At 33.1% G+C, this 22,837-nt stretch overlaps 1 protein-coding gene across 1 annotated transcript; it reads right to left on the bottom strand.

Moving 5' to 3' along the window:
* Positions 1–1,691: 1,691 nt before the first annotated feature.
* LOC123538290 (thyroid hormone receptor alpha-like) lies at positions 1,692–22,420 on the bottom strand. The gene is made up of 7 exons (XM_045322256.2): positions 22,393–22,420; positions 20,984–21,099; positions 20,331–20,472; positions 14,543–14,745; positions 12,645–12,764; positions 2,796–3,054; positions 1,692–2,382 (listed from the first exon to the last, which is right to left on the bottom strand). The coding sequence occupies exons 1-7, from the start codon at positions 22,418–22,420 to the stop codon at positions 2,135–2,137; spliced, it is 1,116 nt and encodes a 371-aa protein (XP_045178191.1). The 3' UTR covers positions 1,692–2,134.
* Positions 22,421–22,837: the final 417 nt, after the last annotated feature.

Here is a 22,837-nt window from a genome sequence, read left to right as displayed (position 1 = left end):
TGTAACAAAACCTTATATTTGTGATTACAAGTCTTGTAGCCATAGCAACATGACTATGAATATAAGCCATAGCAACATGACTATGAATATATGCCATAGCAACATGACTATGAATATAAGCCATAGCAACATGACTACGAATATAAGCCATAGCAACATGACTATGAATATATGACAACCTTTAGTTAAAGGGTTTTGATTGTGTTAACATACTCCTTTGCTGAAATATTCTTCATTTTTGTTATCATTATACAGGTAGTTTAAATCTATCATAATACTCATTCAGAAAATTATTAAAGACACCTATTCTCTATTATTTGAGACAATTTTAAGAACCAACCACCTTTGTCAAAATTATGTAATCTAGATTCTTTTTACCTACATTTTGGATGTATAGCTTTTACTTGAGAAATTTCAGTTGAACTAGATTTTTAGATTTTTATTCACATCATGTGACTGTCAAACAACTAAATATTTACCTGAATTGTGGCTTACATACTCGCCCTTATTCGACTATAAAACACCCAAAACACACGTGTTAAATGTAAATTGTAAAAACAATCAAAATGATATCTAATGTATACTATATGTACATAATATTCAAAATATATTACATTTACTAATGCTATATATGTAAAAAGCCATTTCAGCATTATATGTTTTATACTAGTATGTGTAACTCAGGATAACCTGTGCTCACTTTTGATTTGATTTTAGATACCTGAATGAATATGAGCTGAATTATAAATTCTTTTGTCCTACTCTTATGTACTATTATGCATTATTCATTGTCTAGCTGTTTGTTTAACAACTTTCATTTGCTAATACATTTGGTCAGTTTAACTGCCATAGAAATTGATACTACAACTTTTTCATACTCAAGAGATCTGGAAATCCGTTATGTAAGAGACGTCAGATGAATTTATGAAAACCTTTTAACCCTTAGCATGCTAAATTTCTAAAATGGACTGGTCCATCATTCAATTTGGGCATTACCACTTATCATTCAAGGGGGTGTTCACTGAAAATTTACTGACTGAATAGCGAACAGTGCAGACCATGATCAGACTGCACGGATGTGCAGGCTGATCTTGGTCTGCACTGGTCGCAAAGGCAGAACCACTTGCCGCCAGCAGGCTAAAGGTTAAGTACTATTTACAAATGCAATTAAATTGTTAAGTCCAAAAATATTACTGTGGAATAAATAGACTAAAATAAAATAAAATAAAAAAGAGAGAGACTAAAATTAATTGTATTCCCTTATTTGATGTTTCAAATGAATGGCAAAGTTAACATCACCAATGGTATTCTAAACGTGTTTTATTTTACGTTTGATCAGTATGCTAGTGTTTTTTTTTGTACTTATATTTATTAGTTTGTCTCCTACATGACAAAAATATCAAGATACTCTATAATGACAGATGAAAAACAAACAGTCCTTATTCAGCCGTACATAAATACTATTTTTGATATATGTTTTCCCTGATTACCATCGATGTACAAACGCGATTGTCAAATATCAAATTTTGATAATTTTTTTGGTATTCTACAAGGAAGACCATTGATTCATTTGTTATTTCTTTGGTAATTCGAATCTGATAAAAAGACGTATATGCATACATAATATTTTCTACCACTAAAATAATACTAGAAATGAAACAATTCTTGTCAGCTAATACGTCGACCTTAAAGCATGTCCTGCATATTCAAACGGGACTCTAATTATATCAGAAAAAAGCACACTTTATAATGGATCTCAAGTAAAGTATATTGTGTCCCTTCAAATTATCAAGATATAGTTTCAACAAACACAGCTTTTAAAAAGCATATTCTGATTCCAAGTAATCATGCATCGTGTAACATACGTCCTTGAGTGGTTCTCAACCACACACTAAACATTGTACACATTGCCCGTGTCCCAATTTTTCTAATGAAAGAACTTGTAAAAACAATTATGGCCAACTGTTTCCATGGATATTTACCAAAATCACCACGAAATAACACCGGACAACAAAAAGTATATATCTTCTTTTACTGGCATGAGTATATTAAAATGAGTCTGAACGACCTCAGATTAGAATTTTTTTCCACAAAATATGTCAATTCAAGATATTCCGCTAAGTTACAATTGGGGTCATGCATGACCCTCATTGAAAACTTCAAGTAAAAGAGGTGGAATTTCACCGGAGTTATCCAATCGAATACATAACACTCTTTCAGCATGACGTGTAGAGATAGTTCTAAGATCTGTCACTTTCATAAGAATTTTAGCCCAGTGGACCGGTTGATGAGGTCTGTTTTCAGTTATGTAACGTTTGAAAGCACCAAGTATGGCATCTTGTAGTTTCTCAACATTTTCAGGTTCCTTTAGTCCAGAACGATCTGAAAAGGATACAAATACTTCATGCATGTCTAAAACAATCTTGCAATGTTACAGATATATTTAAGGTGCTTCTTTTAACTGAACATTTTATCTCAGTTTTTTGGAAAAAAAATTAAATCTATTTTCGATTTCTTAGAACAGTATTAATCTAATATTCCAACACATTTACATTTCAGTTATTCCAAACTTAAAAGTATTTATCCAGTATCATATTTATGTACTTAATACATTAATTTCTGTTTCCAAAGTTTTCAAATATCTTGTTTTATCTGATTTATATGTGTCAACGCATACGTTATTGCTCATAAATAAGAATGTAACATGGCAAAAGAATGCTATATTTCGGTGATGAATATCTCTAACAAATAAATTTACTTGATTTTCACAAGAAATCGTTTTGTAAGCTACATACCTGACTGCATTAATAAAATGGCTGCAAGTAACGCTATTTCTGCCTTGTCCAGTTTCAGTTTTGAAAGTCCCATTGCAAAGTCAAAAATGGGTTCGATGAGGACAGCTACACCTCCTTGGTGGATCTGTGACTTGTGCAGCTTCATCCCATTATGTAAAGTAAGCGTTTCTGCATCCGGATCAAATCTGCAAGCTGCTCGCAGACACATTATTTCCATACAACATGATTTGAGCAGAAGTATCTGGTCTTCAACGTTGAGCTAAAAATAGTAACAAAAGCACGTTTTATTCAAATGATAATCATTCATTTATATTTGCGTAACATGTTAGCTGTTTTAAGTAAATTTTGGCTTAACATATCTTAAATTTCACATTTATACAAAACACAATCTGTTTACGTTACACGCTTAGTCCGTGTCAGCTCATGTTGTAACGTTTCACGAGTGATACAACTAAATATATCCTATGAATAAAAATGGCGCCAACATAGTACATTTTCTACATACAAGGAAAATATGCGCGCGCTATATGTCACGTGGCTGTATCCGTGTATATTACCATCCAAAATTTATTTTACATAAAAAGCGAGTAAAATATCATACTTAAGTTGACTTTAGATGAACTTGATATTTTGCCCCAACTGCATACCGGTATTAAATCTTTCATTGTTGAAGTAACATGTACATTCAAAATATTTACAAATAATGAGCATATTCCTTTTAACATGACAGTCAAGCTGTTTATATCGACCAAGAATATGTTTGCATTGTAGTTATGAGACAAAAAAAATAGTTTAAACTCTTACACTTTTAATAATAACACTATAAAAGAAATAGTAAACATTTCGTTCTCAAAAAGCGTAAGAATTCTTGCCTGTTACCGGGATTCCTGACAAAATAAATTATCCCATCATATCATCTTAATAGAGCTTAAAAATGATATATGGTCAATATAGTAGAAAAAGCTGATACACACCTTTAAAATAGAGCAAATCTCAAATAAATAAATCAACTGATATTTTTCATATTTTAATAAAAGCACGAATACGTTGATAGACGTAAGACATTTGGCAATACTCTCGATTATTACGGAAAAAAGAAGACATATGTGTCATAAATACGGTTTATACAAAACAACTTTAGACAACAGAATTATAATGTGAGACACCTTCCATTCAGATCAGTTTTTACACCAATAGATTGTTAAAATATTCCCTAGCAACAAAGGTATTAATAAAAGTATTCCTTATGAAATAAATCTGTATAGTCTGTGATATAAACAATGTCTGACTCCGAAATCATAAGTAATATTTTTTTTTATTCTAAATTGAATAATTTTTTTACTGTATTTTTCAAAAAGGTTATACTGTAAATTCTCAGACTATCTTAATTTTTCTTGGCTGATTTTATTTTTTACTTGCATTCTGCACATGCAAAATTGAGCCAAACATAAAAGTAATAAGCATATGTCATATGTCATGTTTAACTTGTCATGGTGTGATCTAAATAAGATTATATGATACAATGAAAGATAAAATGAAAATATGTATGTCGTTTCGGAACTTCAATGTGGAAAATATACATGGCTGCAATTGTAAACGAACATCAAGGCCGAAGGTTCGGTTTTCATTTGCAATAATACATACAGTAATCAGAATATCGTTTGTCAAGACTTGTTTTTATTATTATTATTATTATTATTAATTTTTAATCGCTATATTTAATTAATCAAAGCTTTTTTACAAACTACACACAATGTCCGAGCTTTCCTGACGTAAAGCGAATGGTCAGAGAAATACAAGCACATTCGATATCCCAAATATCCACTTGCTCACACTTTAATCCATCGAATCTATGCCATCTGGCAACACAAACACGAAAAACGTGATTTTTTTTCTAAGAAAGATAGAGATCCTAACACTTTACAATCCTTACATTTTGCTGAAAATGACCGGTCAAGCTTGCCTCCAGTCGGTGCCATGTTGAATCAATTATCATAACGTCTTCGCATCTTTCCAAGAAAATAATATCCATCACACCATGGCGCTCCGTTTAATAACATTATTTTAAGTTTGTGGAACCTAACTTTAACAAATTTAAGTTTATCATTTAGAGTTCTCACCCATGCTTAGGTATATAACAAAATTCAAAACGATACTTGCACGAAAAATATGAATCGTATTCTATTCCAAAGAAAATGTAAATAAATATAGCCCATCAGCTTATCACGTGACCATCATCCTTTTGTCTGGCACTTCCTACTTCTATTTATAATGTTATTTTTCTTGGGGAACAATAATAATATTGTTGATTAAATACGAATCCTTGCTCAAATATAATACTTATTATGACAACTGTGACGAAAGATAGGAATTAGCACATCACACGTGTGCTAAACGAGTCACCCTAAAACTTAAAGGCGTGTTTTATTTAAAAAGAGTCACGTATAGGGTAAAGACAACTGTTACTTTCATTCAAGTGCATATATGTTCTTTATACCATGGCAGTTCTAACCTAACTGCATTTGAAAGAAGTCAAACTATAAAGATTGAGATTATTTTCATACACAAGGTTTTTAAACCAATGGTTGACAGAAAAAATATAACCACTGATGTCATAATAAGTGGTACTCCATTTAAAGCAATTTCAACGCCTTATTTCAAAATATTTAAACCTACAGTTTGTTACTGACAAAGACAATCTGAAATACAGAAAGCCCATTTTAATTAATTGATATTATTTTACTTTGTATAACAGAAACAACCTTCGTTTTTAAGGTCCAAAATGTCAAACAAATCTTTATAAAACAATCATAAATGTTAGATCCAAACACTTTCTGATCATCCTGAACATTTAAATGTTAAACAACAATGTAAGCAACATAACAATTTCATGCTCCTTACCGCAACGTTAGTTTTCTTTTTAATCGTATTTAAGCCATGTTATCCTGTGACCAACTGAATCAAAAGCCGAATCATTTCTAACATGTATTCGACCTTTATAAACCCTCTTATAAGGTAAATGGCCTACCATAGCGGCGTTTGAACCTTCCCAACATGCTTCATGGAAATTGTTTTAATGATCATGGAGAAAAATGTGATATCTTTTTTTCCGGGCTATCAGTCAATAAATATCCCAAACAAAATCGGTGTTATTGTAATCGAATCACCCTTTGTTAACTCCATGTTGATTGAAAATGGGCGTGGTCACTTTTGAATCCTGTATTGAACACCCTGTGTAAGATTAGGCGCCGATTCGTTTTAAGATTTTTTATTTTGCTTTAAACTATACTTTGCCGCTCGCAAAGGTATGTTGTCCAGTCCGCCAAGGTGGTGCACTAGTACTGAGTGATATCAATAAAAATCGTAACATGTATTTTATGCATTTAATTAAATGCAAGAAAAATACCTAAAAATAGAGGCCCTCGTGCTTACCTTAATAAGCAAACCATATAACATGTATATCTTTGTTTTGATAGTCAGCACTAACACTTACGGAATTATTCTTCAAATAAATGTTGGATAGATTATGTGCAATACGCAATATATGCGATATTTAGACAGTCAGCATTTTTTTTATAATCTGCATTTACAAGAATCATAAAATCGACATTATGACATTTTTGTTAATAAAATTAAAAGATAAAAATCAAAGAAATCATAATGTAACTGCTACATTTTTTAACGTTTGTATTAAATATTTTTTATGAAAAGTGATGAATCACCAGTATGCTTAAAAAATGACAATCCTTATAAAATAGCAAATACACCCAAGGGTAAAATGTATATCATAAAGAGCGGTCATTAACATTTTATCAAGGTCATCATATTATGATAATAGTGCATGACCTATCACCAACCATCAAAACTATCCAAAAGTACTTGAACCATTGATAAATTTTGCCAGTTTTATTCCCTTTTGGTTAAATATCGAAACGACCTTTGTAGATACTATGACCTGTAAAGCATATCTGGGTAAACTAGTGTGTTGGTGTTTAGTGAAGCCGACAGTGTTCATGTCATATGACGGCTTTCAAGCTTCAATATGAAGAAAGACTCAAGGTACTCTTTAAGACAGCTGTATGGCTTCCTCGCGCGACTCGAACTCCAAGTGTTAACTGGTGAATAAATGTCTTGAATCAATTTATCCAGTTAGTCTTAAACATATCGTAAATATGTATCATTTCTATTGAAATTAGACAAGTAATATTTTTTAATCAAGAAAAATCCATTCAATTTTTTCTATTAACCCTTAGCCTGCTGACGGCAAGTGATTTTGCCTTTATGACCAGTGCAGACCAAAATCAGCCTGCATATCCGTGCAGTCTGATCATGATCTGCACTGTTCGCTATTCAGTCAGTAAATTTTCAGTGAACACCCCTTGAAATAATAAGTGGTACTGCCCGAATTGAAAGATGAACCAATCCATTTCAGAAATTTATCAGGGTAAAGGTTTAAAATAAAGCTTTAACAGAATCAAGAACCAAAAGCCTTATCACGGTCTACAAAAGCTGCAAATATATTTTTACCTTTTTCCTGTTATCGTTCCAGCAATATTTCATAACATGACTAAATTATCTACTGTTTACCCTGCTGGCTCTAAATCGATCATTTTCATTTGTTAAGAACTCTAGAATTTCGCCCAGCTGTATTCGATTGATATCGCACTTCCATTGATTAAAATACGACCCTATTGATCTAACAGACTGATTTAATGTTATTTATGAGTATCGAAATTCAATTTGAAAATCAAATTAAACATGGCTTCGATACAATAACAATACAAGCCGAATCTTGTTACATTTAGAAATCAGTCGTTAATATCACCACACATATAGATTTTAAATTGAAATTCTTTATTTTCACACACCATTTGATACCGATTTCCATTCTGCTTGTAAACTTTTATAAAAAGTTAATCGAAAGGACAACCCGCAATGTAATAATTTAGAATCAGCATGGTAGTGAATGAAAACTTGTATGTCAATATCCCTTATTCCCTGACACTGGTATTATATAACTTAATTGAATTCCATTCATTGTTTGAACAATATGGCTCTAGGGTTATGAAACTGGGATTCTTGTACCCACTCTAAGATTCGGGATTAAAAGTCCTAGAAAATGCAACCTTTCCATCTCTAAATGAAACTGAGATGTGTTTACCCAGTCCATAATGCAACCTTGCCATTTCTAAATGAAACTGATATTGGGATTACCCAGTCCATAATGCAACCTTGCCATTTCTAAAGGCTGATCACTACCAAATAGAATGTAAGCCTCCGCAGGTCTAGTCACAAGTAGTCCAAATATAAATAGTACTAATCTTTTTTCCTTTCCTAGTGCATTTTCTCGGCAGCAACGTGCTTACTTTTACCCTACCGCGTTTCAGTATGTATCACTTTGCATTCTATTGAAATCAGCATGTTCCTATTGCATGCTAGATAAAAATGGCGGCGTAAGAATTTAATGTCACGAAAAGAGAAATTGAAAGAAGCGAAAAGTAGTAAATTCAGCGGGTTGTATTTAACGAACTGTAGTTTTCTTATATAAAAGTTAACACCCCATTTTCTTTTTGTTTTTCTAAAGTAGCGATCTAGTTCTTTATGGGAATATAAGTCTCTGAAAATCTGATATGCTAGAAAATGTCGAAAAACCGTTATGAAGTGAGTGAATTTTATATGAAATAAAGAACAGCTGGATTTAGTGGTGTTCAGCCTAAATGATACTGAGATTGGGGTACCCAGTCCAAAAATGCAGCCTCGATATCTCTAAATGTAGGAACCTTGCCATTTCTAAATTTCAAGATTGTGAAGAGAAACATCCAACCAAGTGTGTAACTTCAAAAATTACATATTCGCTTTTAAATGTAGAACCGAATTTCTATAGTATCTTTGTCTCATCAGTTATTATAGTACAGCTGATAAAATATATAGTGAGCAAAAGATAAAAATAGACTTTCAATATAAACTTCACTGCTTTAAGGCATAGACCGATCAATTTAACTTTGTCAATTTTTGTGACCAAGGTCACCTAACCTACTGGTCAGAAAATATGTGGGCGAATAATCTTTAACAAATACAAGTTTTCGTACTAAGCATATGTATCAAGGCATTTTAATGACATAATTTATATTCTAAACATTTTAAGGAAATCACTTACTATGTTGTTAGATCGTGGTATTTTAATGAAATAATTCATAATTATTAATTTATCAAGGCAGTTTAATCAATTTATTTATCAAGGCATTTTAAGGAAATAGTTTACATTTATCAATGTATCATTGCATTTTAATGAAAACGTTTCTATTTATTAATGCATCAATGCATTTTAATAAAATATTTTTTATCTATTAATATATCAAGGCATTTTATTGAGTTATGTTATATTTGTTGTGATGGCGAGTTTTAGTCTCTGTAAGATATAGCATACAATAACTGTTTAATGTCTTTAAAAAACATTTTGAAGTACCATGAGCAACCTTTGTTATAAAAGTTCATGTGTATGTAAACTGGTTCAACTGCTTCGTGATATAAAACATAAAACACACTTATTTCTTGTTTAGCAGAAAAGATTGTTATATATATATGAGCCGTGCCATGAGAAAATCAACATAGTGGGTTTGCGACCAGCATGGATCCAGACCAGCCTGCGCATCCGCGCAGTCTGGTCAGGATCCATGCTGTTCGCTAATGGTTTCTCTAATTGCAGTAGGCTTTAAAAGCGAACAGCATGGATCCTGACCAGACTGCGCGGATGCGCAGGCTGGTCTGGATCCTTGCTGGTCGCATACCCACTATGTTGGTTTTCTCATGGCACGGCTCATATACATTCCCGGCATAGCGACCTATATTGCTTGGCAGTCTATCACAAATTCTTGACCTTAGCATAAAGTCATTGACCAGTTGACCTCGCAGTAGATTGATGATATATTCACCAGGAATTTGATAGCAGATTGATTTATCTACACACAAACCAAATGGTCAGTTTAAGTTGTCTGGCGTCAGTCCAATATTGACCACTATAAATGTTAAGAATAACAAGTGAGGCACAGCTTTGACTGTTGTAAATTTAATATATATGACGTCGGTTGGGATTGCCTGTTTCGAAAAAAAACTTTAAATGCCAGAATGCCCAAGCATGTCGTACAACGCTTTAAGTTTAAACTCAAAATGGTCTAATGTGCGTATTTAAAACAATAAAGGCTGAACATTCACTTACGAATTAAAGAACTCGTGTATGTAAACCCTGAAATGTCACGGAAGTAGTCACAACTTCATAGCAATACTGACATCCAAAAGTCTGAAAACAGGACATGTTAAAAATATGGCTGGAACTAAAGGCGAGTCATGTGTCAAGTATATACTACAAAGTTGTGATTGGCCATTTGACGTTCATTGGCGATCCCCATCTGTGTTCTTTTAATTGCTTAATTCTTACATCGATGTTTTTCTGACTGTTCGTTTTAGTTTTGTTTTTCTAATCCTTACTGCATATATTTCATATGGTTTATTTATAAAGAGCTTTCTTTACATGAACATTGTTGTTCCAATCGTTGTGTTTTGTGTTATTTTTTGCTTTGTTGTTGCCAGTTGGCTCTTGCTTGACTTAATGTTTGAGAGTTTGTAAGGTGCATGTTTTGTTGTTGCTACTGTTGCTGTGTTGTTGTTTTGTTTTTGTTTTTTTTTTTGTTTTGTTTTTTTGTTGTTTTTTTGGTGTGGGGAGGGCGGGATATTTTTTCAAATGTTGCTGATATCTGATAACACTCGATCAAGTATTTATTGTTATGTTGTTATGTCTAATTGTATGTTTGTTTCGTTGATATGGTCAACAAAATGTACATTTTTTGTATCATCACATGTTATTTACTGGTAACATTTGTGTACAACTGACCTATTAAATACGTACATCTGGACATTTATTACGGGACATCCCAGAAACACATGTAGAGACATAGTACATCAAAGGGGGTATGAAATAAATTTAATGAATAAAAACGGATATAAAAGCAATCCATATTTAGTCAAAAGATTGCTTTTGAGTCATTCAACGGAACATATATGCCTATATTACATTTCTTTTTTGTAACTTAAGTAATTTATCATTTAAGAAACGTATAAGATATAATTAGCAAATGTAAGCAAGTGTCACTACTGTCTTTATTTTAACAGTATTTGCCATTTCATTAACTTTCAAATATTACTGGCAGTGTAATTAAGTTCACTATTATTTGCATTTTAAATTAAATCAACATTTACACTTATTCTCAGTATTTAGGTTGATATAAAGTTCAAAAGCTACATATATGAAATTGTAACAACCACCTTGTATTTGATATCATTGTTACAGCTTTCTGTGTCTTTTAGAAAAGTTCTACTTTTTAAAATTCTATAACATTTAGACATCAAACTTTGAAATAAATGATTCATGATATTAGAAATATCTTGACGGTTAATAAAAATAAGAACTGTTCTGGACTCTGTTTGTGAATTTAATCTGGACTAAGTTTCTGTACCATGCATGAAATACTGTGACCTTTGATGAATTATTGGGCAACTACAGAAGAAGAAGAAATACCTCGGCTTTAATGGAATTTAGAGGGCTTAATCGAGTCATTTAAGGTCATCTAAATACTTTGCGGCAAGGCCATGACTTAATTCCATTCAGGTTTTATAGAAATACAGGAATAAAGTATAGCAACTAAAAACTTCTATTAACTTAGGTCATTCTGGATCTGGTGTATTAAGGAATTAAAATAGATTACAACTTAAAGCAGAACACAACAAATCTACAAAATGGCATGGGCCTTCAGAAATGTACTTTTGTTTATTTGACCTTAAGTGTAGCCAAATCGAGATTATTATTTGAGCCGCACCATGAGAAAACCAACATAGTGCGTTTGCGACCAGCATGGATCCAGACCAGCCTGCGCATCCGCGTAGCCTGGTCAGGATCCATGCTGTTCGCAAACAGTTTCTCTAATTGCAATAGGCTTTGAAAGCGAACAGCATGAATCCTGACCAGACTTCGCGGATGCGCAGGCTGGTCTGGCTCAATGCTGGTCGCAAACGCACTATGTTGGTTTTCCCATGGCGCGGCTCAATTTATCATTATATTTATTGTCAGTATTAAAAACAATATTATTATTGTCATTATCAATATTAATATTTTATCATTATCATACAATTATTATTATTATTATTATTATTATTATTATTATCATTGTCAACATCATCATCATCATCTTCATAATTATTATTATTGTAATCATTTTTTATTAGTATTATTAGTATTACTATGTTCAAGAGTACTCATCAAAAGAAAATGGTCGGTATTTCTGAAAAACTAGTCAGTCTCGGGCTTTTCCGTATCCAGCTGGAGTGCAGTACAAAACCATGGTTTTGTATTCACTTGTGTTTCAGACATAAAAAGGTATATAATAAAATGTTCGGAAAAAGTTTCAGGTATCATTTACAACAAAATTAACCTAATTTTCAAAACTTTTTCGGATTATATTTTACATCTTATGAATCCTATTTCTTGAATATGTATGGAAATGATACAATAGCATAACATATAGGAATAATGATAAATGCTATCTGTTTCAGAATAACATTACAATGTATTAACCTTTATCATATTGTACACGACTGATTCTGCCTTTGCGACCAGTGCAGATCATGATCAGCCTGCACATCTGTGATCAGGATCTGCACTGTTCGCCATTCAGTCAGTATCTTTTAGATAAGTACCCCTTTTAACAGTTAATGGCACTGTCCAAATTGAAAGATGGGCAAGTTCATTATAGAAATTTAGCAGGGTTAGGGTTTAGATATATGTTTATCGCAAATTACCTCAGTAAAACCGGGAACACCTTTAGCGAATTCAACAACCTTGACTATAGATGGGGTCATTGCTTCGGCTAGTTGATGCCATGACTCGGGATCCTGAGTCTGAATCTCAGCACTGACACCCTCGTATTCGCCCTGAAAGTTGACAATAAAATCAAATTTCCACAAATACTGGAAAATCATATATTTTCGCGAGGTCAAAATTATATTTAAAGTTCGAATGTGTTCTCATGGTAGGAGGTTCGCGATATTTTGCTATAATGAAACATACATGATTATTTATCTTCATGAATACGGACAATTAGTACAGACTGCGAAAACAAATCCCTCACAAAATGTATCATTTTTACAGTATATGCTCAGGTTATTCATTGATGTTGTTGTTATTTTTGTGGGTTTTTTTTCATATCTGGCCTCTGTCATACAAAAGTAACTATTATTCACCTATGCATAAAGAACACATATTTGATAACTTGTGCATATTGTATGAAACAGGTATGTCAATACAAACTGAACTGAACCAATATTATATAATCAGGGCCAGTAAAAACGGGATCAGAAGGAGAAAACGGGTCAAAAATATATATGGGATTCGAGCATTTCGATTTGTTAAATTACGTAGTCCAATACAGGGATGAATAGCAAAATTTTGATTCATTAAGTGATTTCACAGCCTCTAGTACTTGTATTGGCATAAGGCCTTGGAACAATACGACATTTCTCGGACAAATAACAAGACATAATTAATAACATTATAATACCGCAGGTTACGTTAAAAATGTGTCTGAAAGGGCTACATACTTATTTATATACATAGATGATTCTGTAATTTCAAATGTTCCCTAAATGCAAAGAAGGTACTAAATAAAAGAAAATGAAATTTAATCGCAGCTAATAATTCATGGTGTGTTTAAATAATAAGTAAGACTGCCATCCAATCATCTTTATCACATATACAAACTCTCTCTCTCAGGGTGGCTCATGACACGGGGTTTTAGAGCTAAGCTAAGAGATGTATCATTTCTAATTTACAATTCTCATACTACAAGTTGTTGAAATCTTTAAAAGTAAAGATGTTGGGAGACAAGGTACTTCTTTGACTGCTTTTATAATATACGTTAATTGAATGCTAGACAATATGAAAATGTCAATAAACGAGAATGCGTTGGTATCTATTAACATGTAGACAACCAGTGATAAACAAAACTGTATGGGGCCAGGGGTTGTTTTCTGGGAAAATAACAATGCATGCGTAGCATTTTTGTTGCGGTTTTATTTATTTTTCAGATTTCAATGAAACTTTGCAGAGTTCTAGATCTCACCATAGGTATGTTAACAGGCCTTGAACTTTTCATTACTGATCCTTATTTCAGGACATTTTATTACCAGAATGTCCTTATATAACTTTACTAGAAAAGGATCTTTTAGGATTTGAGAAACTGAACTCCAGGATTCTGATTTGTGACAGAACAACATGCCGGAGACTGAAGGATGCTTTACTCAATATATTTTCGAGAGGCTTAACATTCTGTACTCCGACTTGCTTTTCGTAATATTTAGCCAGTTACTGAAACATACTAGAGCTACTTATAACAATAATCGCACTTTCGTAAATACTCAATTAAGTGAATACCGTAAATTATCGAATATAGCACAAATAATCTCTCGCAATACATATACAGTTAAAATCACTTTTAATTTTACGGCTGATAGTTGTGTATAAGTGAAAGGGTCTAAAACATTTGTAAACACGAACACTCAAAAGATAGGTAAAAACACATATAAATAATTAATACAAAACAAGGTAAAACATCTTATATATACTGTTGTGGAGTTTTGTTTTTGGAGATGTTGTGTTTATAGAACGTAGCTATTGCTTTTGAATCTTTGTCATTGTTTACCTTATTAGAGTTTTGAGTTTTTCCTGCAGTGTATTCATACGCAGTGACCACTTCACAAATAAGTCCCCTATCTGTATCAGTGAGAACATCTTGGTCTTGATAATTTTCTTTCGTCTTTGTTTTCGTTTGTTCGTCCCTTCTTCTTTCTCTGTTTTCTTCAATCAGTCTTCGTTTTGCTGTTCTTTGTTTCTCATTTAAAACAACTGAAAGAGAATTAAGAATATATTTAAAAAGCGAATTTGTAAGCGTTTTGTTGTTGTTGTTGTTGTTGTTTGAAAAGGTCTCAACACTGTTTTTGTTTTTATTTTCATTCCTATCCATATTCTTTCATTTTTGATGTTGGATAGGCCCAGTAATTTATACAAAACAAGTCGCATAATTCGACGTTCCAGAATTAGAAGGGCGTAAGTGTTAGTTACGCCCTTTTATGAATCATACATTTTTTTGAAACTACACACCAAGGGGCATAATTCTGTAAAAAAATATTGTCACAAACTGCTGTGTTGACCAAATTCACCAATAATAAAAGGGCGTAAGTGAAAAGTTTTTCAGAATCCTAGTAATAGAAGAGCGTATCTGCACTTGATTGTTGTACCAGAAAAGTCCACTTACGCCCTTAGAATTAGAAGGGCGTATCTGTCATAGACAGTTTGTTTTTTTTTTTCGTTTTGCCGAAAACTATGATTTTCCACTTGCGCCCTTCTAATTCTGAGGCTTATGTGTATAAAAACATCCGTCGGTTCATCTTAATATAACTTAGTAACCTTATTCATCTCAGTTATATAGATTTTTGTGTGAGATCAATACATGAATGTTGAGGGTATATATCATAAAAGTAATCAAAAGGAACAACCAAGCTATTTTCCAAAATAATTATTACGGAAGTCTAAAAAATGCAATTATGTTTTAAATTACAAACATCAATGGTTACAATCAAATTTTAAATTCTAATACGTTACGTTAGAAAGTTTAGTTTTAGAATACATGTATAAATTCTCCCTACAGACTGAAATTCTGTATTCTCTCAAGTACGATAAGGAATATATCAGTCATTCATGAAACCTATCAATTTTGACAGAAATGGCTGGGCTTATCAGCAAGATTCCTGAAAATCCGGTAAATCAATGTCACTGGTCATGCAGGGCAGAAATTTTTCTTGAAAAGTTTTATCTATTTAATGGCAAGGCTAGTCAGAACTTATTACCATTTTGCGTTTCTGACACGTTACTGAACAAGTGAAAACATATGAAATGTTTCCTGAAAATTGTGTGTAGCTTTCACTTAGTCTGTATTCATATCCTATGTTCTGTTAACGTGAGATATCTCTTAAACGCTATTCAAATTTCCAGTAAGTCTGTCCCCCTTTTTTTAGATAATCAGAGTTACGAGGGATAGTAGAAATTTAGAAAGCATTTCAAAACTGATTATCTGGTCAGTAGACAGACTAACTTTAAATCATTTATCTGTGTGTAAAGGTCCGTATTCATTTGGAAGTGTGAATCTGGAATAACTATTCTCTGTATTTTCATCAGATAAGCATGGAAAATGCAGCTTCTGTAAATGCAAATATTTGTTTGATTTAAATGGTCTCTAAACAAACCTTTGATTATCAATTATTTGACAAGACTTAATTCTCAGAACGCTGGCGGATATAGGGATGTGATGTATGAACGGTCTTGCAATTATCTTTTTTTCTATTTAGTTAGCAAGAGCAAAATATGTCACAATTTGTCTTTAATCTCTTATGAAGTTAGCATTTCCCTTTTTTGCCAACAGTTCCTTGACCAAAACGTCCGCGTCATGCGTTTCAATTCTAAAACATCCTCAACAACGGACGTTTCAGTAACATAAAACATAAACAGGATAGATGCTTTGTTATCCCCTTGTCGCACACCTGTCTACTCGAGTTATTCTGAACCAGCTGCCACTGGACAGTGGCTCCGTTTTCATATGAAAGGGCGGCTAATAAAGGCAGCCCAACAGTAATAAAGATGAAACTAGGTCAACTGGCCCAAGCTTTGAAGAATTGAAGTCATTAACTTGAAGTCGGCGCATGTTAGTGTCCATTCAAAGAGAGTACCGAACCATGAAATGTAAATGGATCAAATTGATTTGGACACTGACTACTAAAAATGTGGACGATAAAATGTAAATGTGGTCAGCGTGGTGTCCTTGGGACATATCTTGTGTACCAAAACTATCGCGTTGATAAATTAGATTTCAGCCATATAATGTCGAAATGGGGTCATTTGAGTATCCTCTGGCTTTTGACCAGGCGGTGTTTTGCAATTTATCTACGACATGTATCTAAATGACCTTATTTGAAAACGTTCAGATGGTACAAATGTGTTGTCTTTTTTATACCGGGGGGAGGGGGGTCTTTATTTTATTTTATTTTTAATGAATATTTGTTCATTTTAGCAAAGAAAACCAAGATAATCATTTTATTACTGGTGGAAAAAAACTGTCACATGTGTTGTTAAAGAAATTTCCTCCCAGTGTTTTTTTTTTCTTCTTTTGTTATAGTTTTTGTTTTTCAATAGAAAATTCATAAAATACAACATTATATTAATTCCTCTCATTGCTAGATATTTATCGTTACTTCAGATTCGAGAATACTGACGGGGGTTGGGAATGTCCTCAATGTAAAATGTGAGATAGGTGGAGGAAGTGCAGATTCGAGAATACTGACGGGGGTTGGGAATGTCCTCAATGTAAAAGGTGAGATAGGCGGAGGAAGTGCAGATTCGAGAATACTGACGGGGGTTGTGAATGTCCTCAATGTAAAAGGTGAGATAGGTGGAGGAAGTGCTCTAGGTGGTCTTGTTCTTCATTGTAAAAAGTCTTATGAAACGTTGGCAAAAAGTCATAAAACTTTTCTAAGCTTTACTGAGAATAGCATCAGCCAACTTAAAATGTTGTCATAGAAAAATGAAAAAAGATAAATAAAAAAAGGCCGATTGTAATACATTCAATGTAACATATGTATGTAAATGAACAAGTAAGTAAGACTTTGAACGCATAATTTCAGCTTGATCAGTACACATGGATATGCCTTTTTCCCTATTAATTTCTTTGCCATTACCATATATAAGCTTAGAATTCTTTTTAAAAATACAAGGAACCTGATCTCTTAATTAATTCCGAATAAAAGTATTAACCAAATTTCAGCATAGAAAATTACTGATTTGAACCTAGAATACTAAACGTTCTTGCTAAGTTCGCATTTTTTCTGGGTCAGTAGGAACTTTTATTAATGAGCGAGCATCTGCCAAACTATTTGTAGGTCGGCAGTGATTAGATCAGTTACATTATAGCATGTTATTTATTTATCTCCCCCTAGACGATTCATACAAATTATCATCTCCTCTAATTAGTGGCTGTTCAGCAGTACACTAGGGGTAAACCAGGGCAAAATTTTATCTCTTATAGTTTTAATTAATATTATTCTTAATATAACTTTTCCTTATTTCTGTGGCTGATTTTTCTCAATTATAATACTTCTGTTATAATAAGACTATACTTTAACAAGATGTGTTTTTTCTCAAGATTATTCTTAATTCTTTGTGTTCTTATTACCAAAAAAAATACTTCAAATTTATATACACAAATACCTGTGAATATCTGCACCTTCTGTATGAAATCCAAATTTACAATGAATAATGCATCTAAAGTCTTTGGAATGTCTGTAACGATAGTGCCTATATAATTCAATAGTCAGGCCTGGCCCCAATTTCACGAAAAAAACTTAAGTAATTGCTTAGCTAAGTCTGCTATTTGAAATGCTTGTTTTTGCCTTTATGCGTCTTCAGTGTTGACTTTTTCACCTATATTAGACCGTACATGACTATTTCACAGATCAAAACACAAAAATTCTGAATTTTACAGAAAATGAAGTATAAAAATAAGAAATATACTTAAGTAAATACTTAAGTTTGTTATCTCGTGCTTATTTAGAAATATCGTATTTGCATGACTGAAATATGTACTGCAGACAAATACTACTAACCCTAGTTTAATTTTGCTTTAATACATTGGTATAGAAAAAATCAACATTAAATAACAATAGCTTAAGCAACAGCATGATTTTAAAATAACAGACTTAACTAAGTAATTACTTAAGATTTTTCGTGAAACTGAGGCCTGGACTTCAGTCGGAAACCTCTGTTTCAACAGAGTTTTATAAGGAAATTCTGTAAGTCAAAAGCCTGAAATCAGGCCCAATCTAACAATTCCTAGGTGGCAAAATCATAAATTCATGAGAGCAATGTTTTATCTAGGGGAGGGAGGGGGTCGCATTTTATTATTTCTGATCGCAACGTTAGTGATTTTAACTCCAGTGTTACGTAAAAGCATCTGTGTGCCAAAATTGCAAAAGGCACGCGCTTGAGTATAAATTAAGATAAAAGAATTGAACAAAACAACTCAAAATTTATCATTTTAAGTCCGCTCATTTGTAAATATTTGTAAATTAGTTTTCTGGCACCCGTACATTAGACAGAAATTGACAAACAGCCCAGAGTTATCCCAGATAATGGGACAAATAACACAAAGACCTTGATAAAGGGCCGATAACCCAGAGTAGGATACTCCTGAATCTGATAAGCCATCAAAGAGATTTAGTTCAGCCAATTGTTGCTAGAGATATGAAAATCCTTATGTTGTTGATGTAACCGAGGCGACTTACATTAACTTTGGAATTCACATCATTTATTTATGAGAAAAAAAAGATATCTCCCGCAGTCTTGTTTATCAACGTCTAACACTAACCGTAAAAGATCTATAATTGTATTAACAACATGTGAATCATACCAGTCCAAACCGTTTCCATGGTTGCTGGAATATAAAATTAATATGTTCACAGTTTGATCTTTGGCCGTCTTAATTTTGATATATACATCTAAATATATATACCAAAGACGCAAAAATAGAAGTTTAGTTTAAACCCATTTTTACTATTCTCGATAACTGCTTTTATTACTGGGTAGGGGTGCTACAGAGCGCGGTAAAATTTGAAATTCCGCTCTACTTTTGATTCGAACCAGCAGCCTGACGATAAGGAATTCGACAAATAAGAATTCTTACACAGCATGATTTTAAGTTGGTTGTACATGCGACTTCTTAAAGGTGACTTTTTTAAAGCAGTAAATACTGGTGGCTACATGTCCATGCATGTAATTGTCTGTAGAAATCTTAGAGCGTCCCGTTTAGGTTGTGTTTTCCTCGATTAAACTAATTTCTGACAGTACGTTTACATATTACAAAATAAAAAGAAATAATATGTATAAATGTGTATAAATACAAGAGTATTTACCTTATAAAGTAATTGGATAACGGAAAGGGTCGGTTGCTTACATTGATGGACTGTAAACATATGCGTTTGTCCTGTGCTTTTTCTTGTTGTTGATTTTTTTTTTCTAAAGGGGCATGGGGGGTTGTTGGAGGGGTTGTCGTTTTTGTATATATTTTGTTTGATTTTTATGTTTTTGTTTGGTTTAATGTCACACCGACCAATTATAGGTCATATAGCGGCTGTAGTACGAAGACCATAGCCGACCCTCCGAGCTTTATCTCAGGCACGTGTAGACACCTAGGACATAAACCAGTCGGACGGCTTCCTCACGTGAAAGACTTCTACATCATCGATGAGATTTCATACACATAGCAGGGAGGGGAAGCGATCAGTGACCTTAACCACTCGGCCACAGAGGACCCTGAACTATCCCTGTCTGTGTTAATATTATAAATACATTGTATATATTGACAAACAAAAAAAGGCAATACTCACGATCGGTTGCCATGCCAACGTTTAAACATTTTATAAATCTACATTCTTGACACTGGTTTCGGGTTGTTTTATCTATGACACAAGTTTTGTTCCATTTACAATGGTACTGTAAGTTTTTCTGTATCGTCCGGCGAAAGAAGCCCTGAAAATGTATAAATGATATAATAAATCGAATGGTAACGAAATAAAGCACACGTCATGTGCCTAGACATGGCTCTCTGCTTTAATTCATTCTTTTCTGCATGAGCACTATACATCCGCACGAAGTGGTCTCATGATTTAGGCATAAACACACTAAAAAAATTAACTTCTTTAATCTATGTAAAATGAACAAACTTCCAAGGGCTGCGGTTCAAACTTGAACTCTTTTCATTTGCAAAATAAATGATTGTAATATGAATTTCAGAAACAATTTTACTTAAAAAAAACATACTATTAAGCCTGAAAATTTGATATGGTAACCAATATTTTAATTGTTTTATGGGGTTTAGAGATACAATTAAGGTCGGTCATTTGGCGTAATCGTTTAATGGTACGAATTAAGGTCACGTACAACCATAACTCTACTCAATATTCACATCAAAAACGATTCAACATTCAATTTGGAATATTAAGGGACGTATATCACAAAAAATACGAAGCTGGGAACCAACCTTGCATCCCTCGCATGTCATACAACGATAATGATACCCTGTAGCAGCATCGCCGCACACTACACATGGCTCAGGGCCGTTTGAAAGATCCATGTAACTTGGAATATATGGCACACCTGAAATAAGAAATCAGTTTTGTTTACATGTTGATACAGTAAAATCCCGCATTACGACCACCCCTAAATAGAGACAAACTAGCTGTAAAAACACTTTTCCACAGGAACGGAATTTTCTTCCATGGATATCCTGATGGTCGCAAATTCCTATATAAAGACTGTGTGGTATTTGCCAAAGACTTAATTCTTATTGTTGATGTACGATTTACAGTACAAGAGTGACTCTGATTATTTTCCATCATACTGTAAAGGCTCGCGGATTTCTATAAATGCATGGAATTTTTTATACATTTATCTCTTTTGCGATTATAGAAATATGTCACCATGGGTCTATGTTCGCATTACAATTGTATTTCTAAGTGTGATCACATGTATACACAGTGAAGAGCCAGTGGTCATTTGATTTATTGCCTATCATTTCAAACGAGGTCATGTACATTATGAGTTAGTTAGTAAGGTCACCATAGCGAGTGTTTATATCTTGAGGCCAAATAAGCAAAGTAATGACACTATTTCAACAGTGAAACTAGGTCCATATTTATAGCAACTAATTTATACATAATTATTTTTGTAGTGTATAATCTTTATAAATGTATTTAATTGTTGCAAAGGTCGACGGTTCTAACAATGGCCTACACCTACCTAAAACAATGCCTTGAGATACAACTTTGGTCTTCCTTTACCATGTCATTGAGGCTTTTACCTAAATGTTTTAAATTATTTGATTGTTTACTGCTTCTTCCAAAAGTGTCAAAAGTATACATGTTCCGTGGTACTATGGTTTGGTCTTAATATTACACACACAAAAAATATATTTCCGGAGGCGACAAAAGCCGACGGAAGAAATATAAAATATCCATGTAAAATATGTGTTAATGTAAAAGATAATTATTTGGTAAAAAATATTCAAATTTTCCAGACGACTGATTTGATTATTTCTAAAGCTCAAGACTCAATATACCAGAGAATGGGTGATATTTATCAAGATGGTGCTAGTTGGGGAGGGGGTGGGGGTATTAGTTAATTATGTCAGTCAAATAATGCTCACTTTCAAACTATTTAAACTAAAACATGTTTAAGTTTGCATTTACTGTTTTTTGAAGAACGAATGGGAATCAAATCCTTCCACAGCATTATTTTCCAAAGCAGACGACAGTGCATAACTAACAAGAATTAAGAATACTTCTGACAAGATATCAGAGGAATGCGGAGAAAAAGATGAACATTCAAAGAAAAAATATTCAGAACTTTCAAATCAATACCAATCGTTCAACGGCTTTGAGACGCACATACCTATTGACACTAGATACCAAGTAACCATGACAACGCAGGTGTATTGCTGACAAGTCTGGCCTAATTATGATCAATGTACGTTGTTTACATGACATGTATATGCTTACCGACTAATAATGAGCTGTGAGTTACATCACAGATAGCGCCGCCGGGCAGCTAAGAAGATAAGGTCAAGCGAGGTATGCAGCTGTAGTTTTTAGGTTAACTAAGGACTCTTTAAGGACAATCCAGTCTTACCTGATTACACTAAAAGCAGACTACTAGACAAAATTTACCCACCCCCTCCCCTTTCCCCGACAAAATCGACTATGGAGGACAAAATCCCATCCCCCAACCAACCCCTCTTTGATTTAGTGGAACATTTTTTAATTAAACGTAGTTGAACAAAAATAAAAAAAAACATTTTCAGATGATAAAATATGAAAGTGGGGATTTTGTCTGCCTT

Source organism: Mercenaria mercenaria, chromosome 18 (genome assembly GCF_021730395.1).
Source record: "Mercenaria mercenaria strain notata chromosome 18, MADL_Memer_1, whole genome shotgun sequence".
Taxonomy (NCBI): Eukaryota; Metazoa; Mollusca; class Bivalvia; order Venerida; family Veneridae; genus Mercenaria; species Mercenaria mercenaria.
Note: the sequence above shows the minus strand (reverse complement) of the source record. Positions and strands in the feature narration are given on the sequence as shown.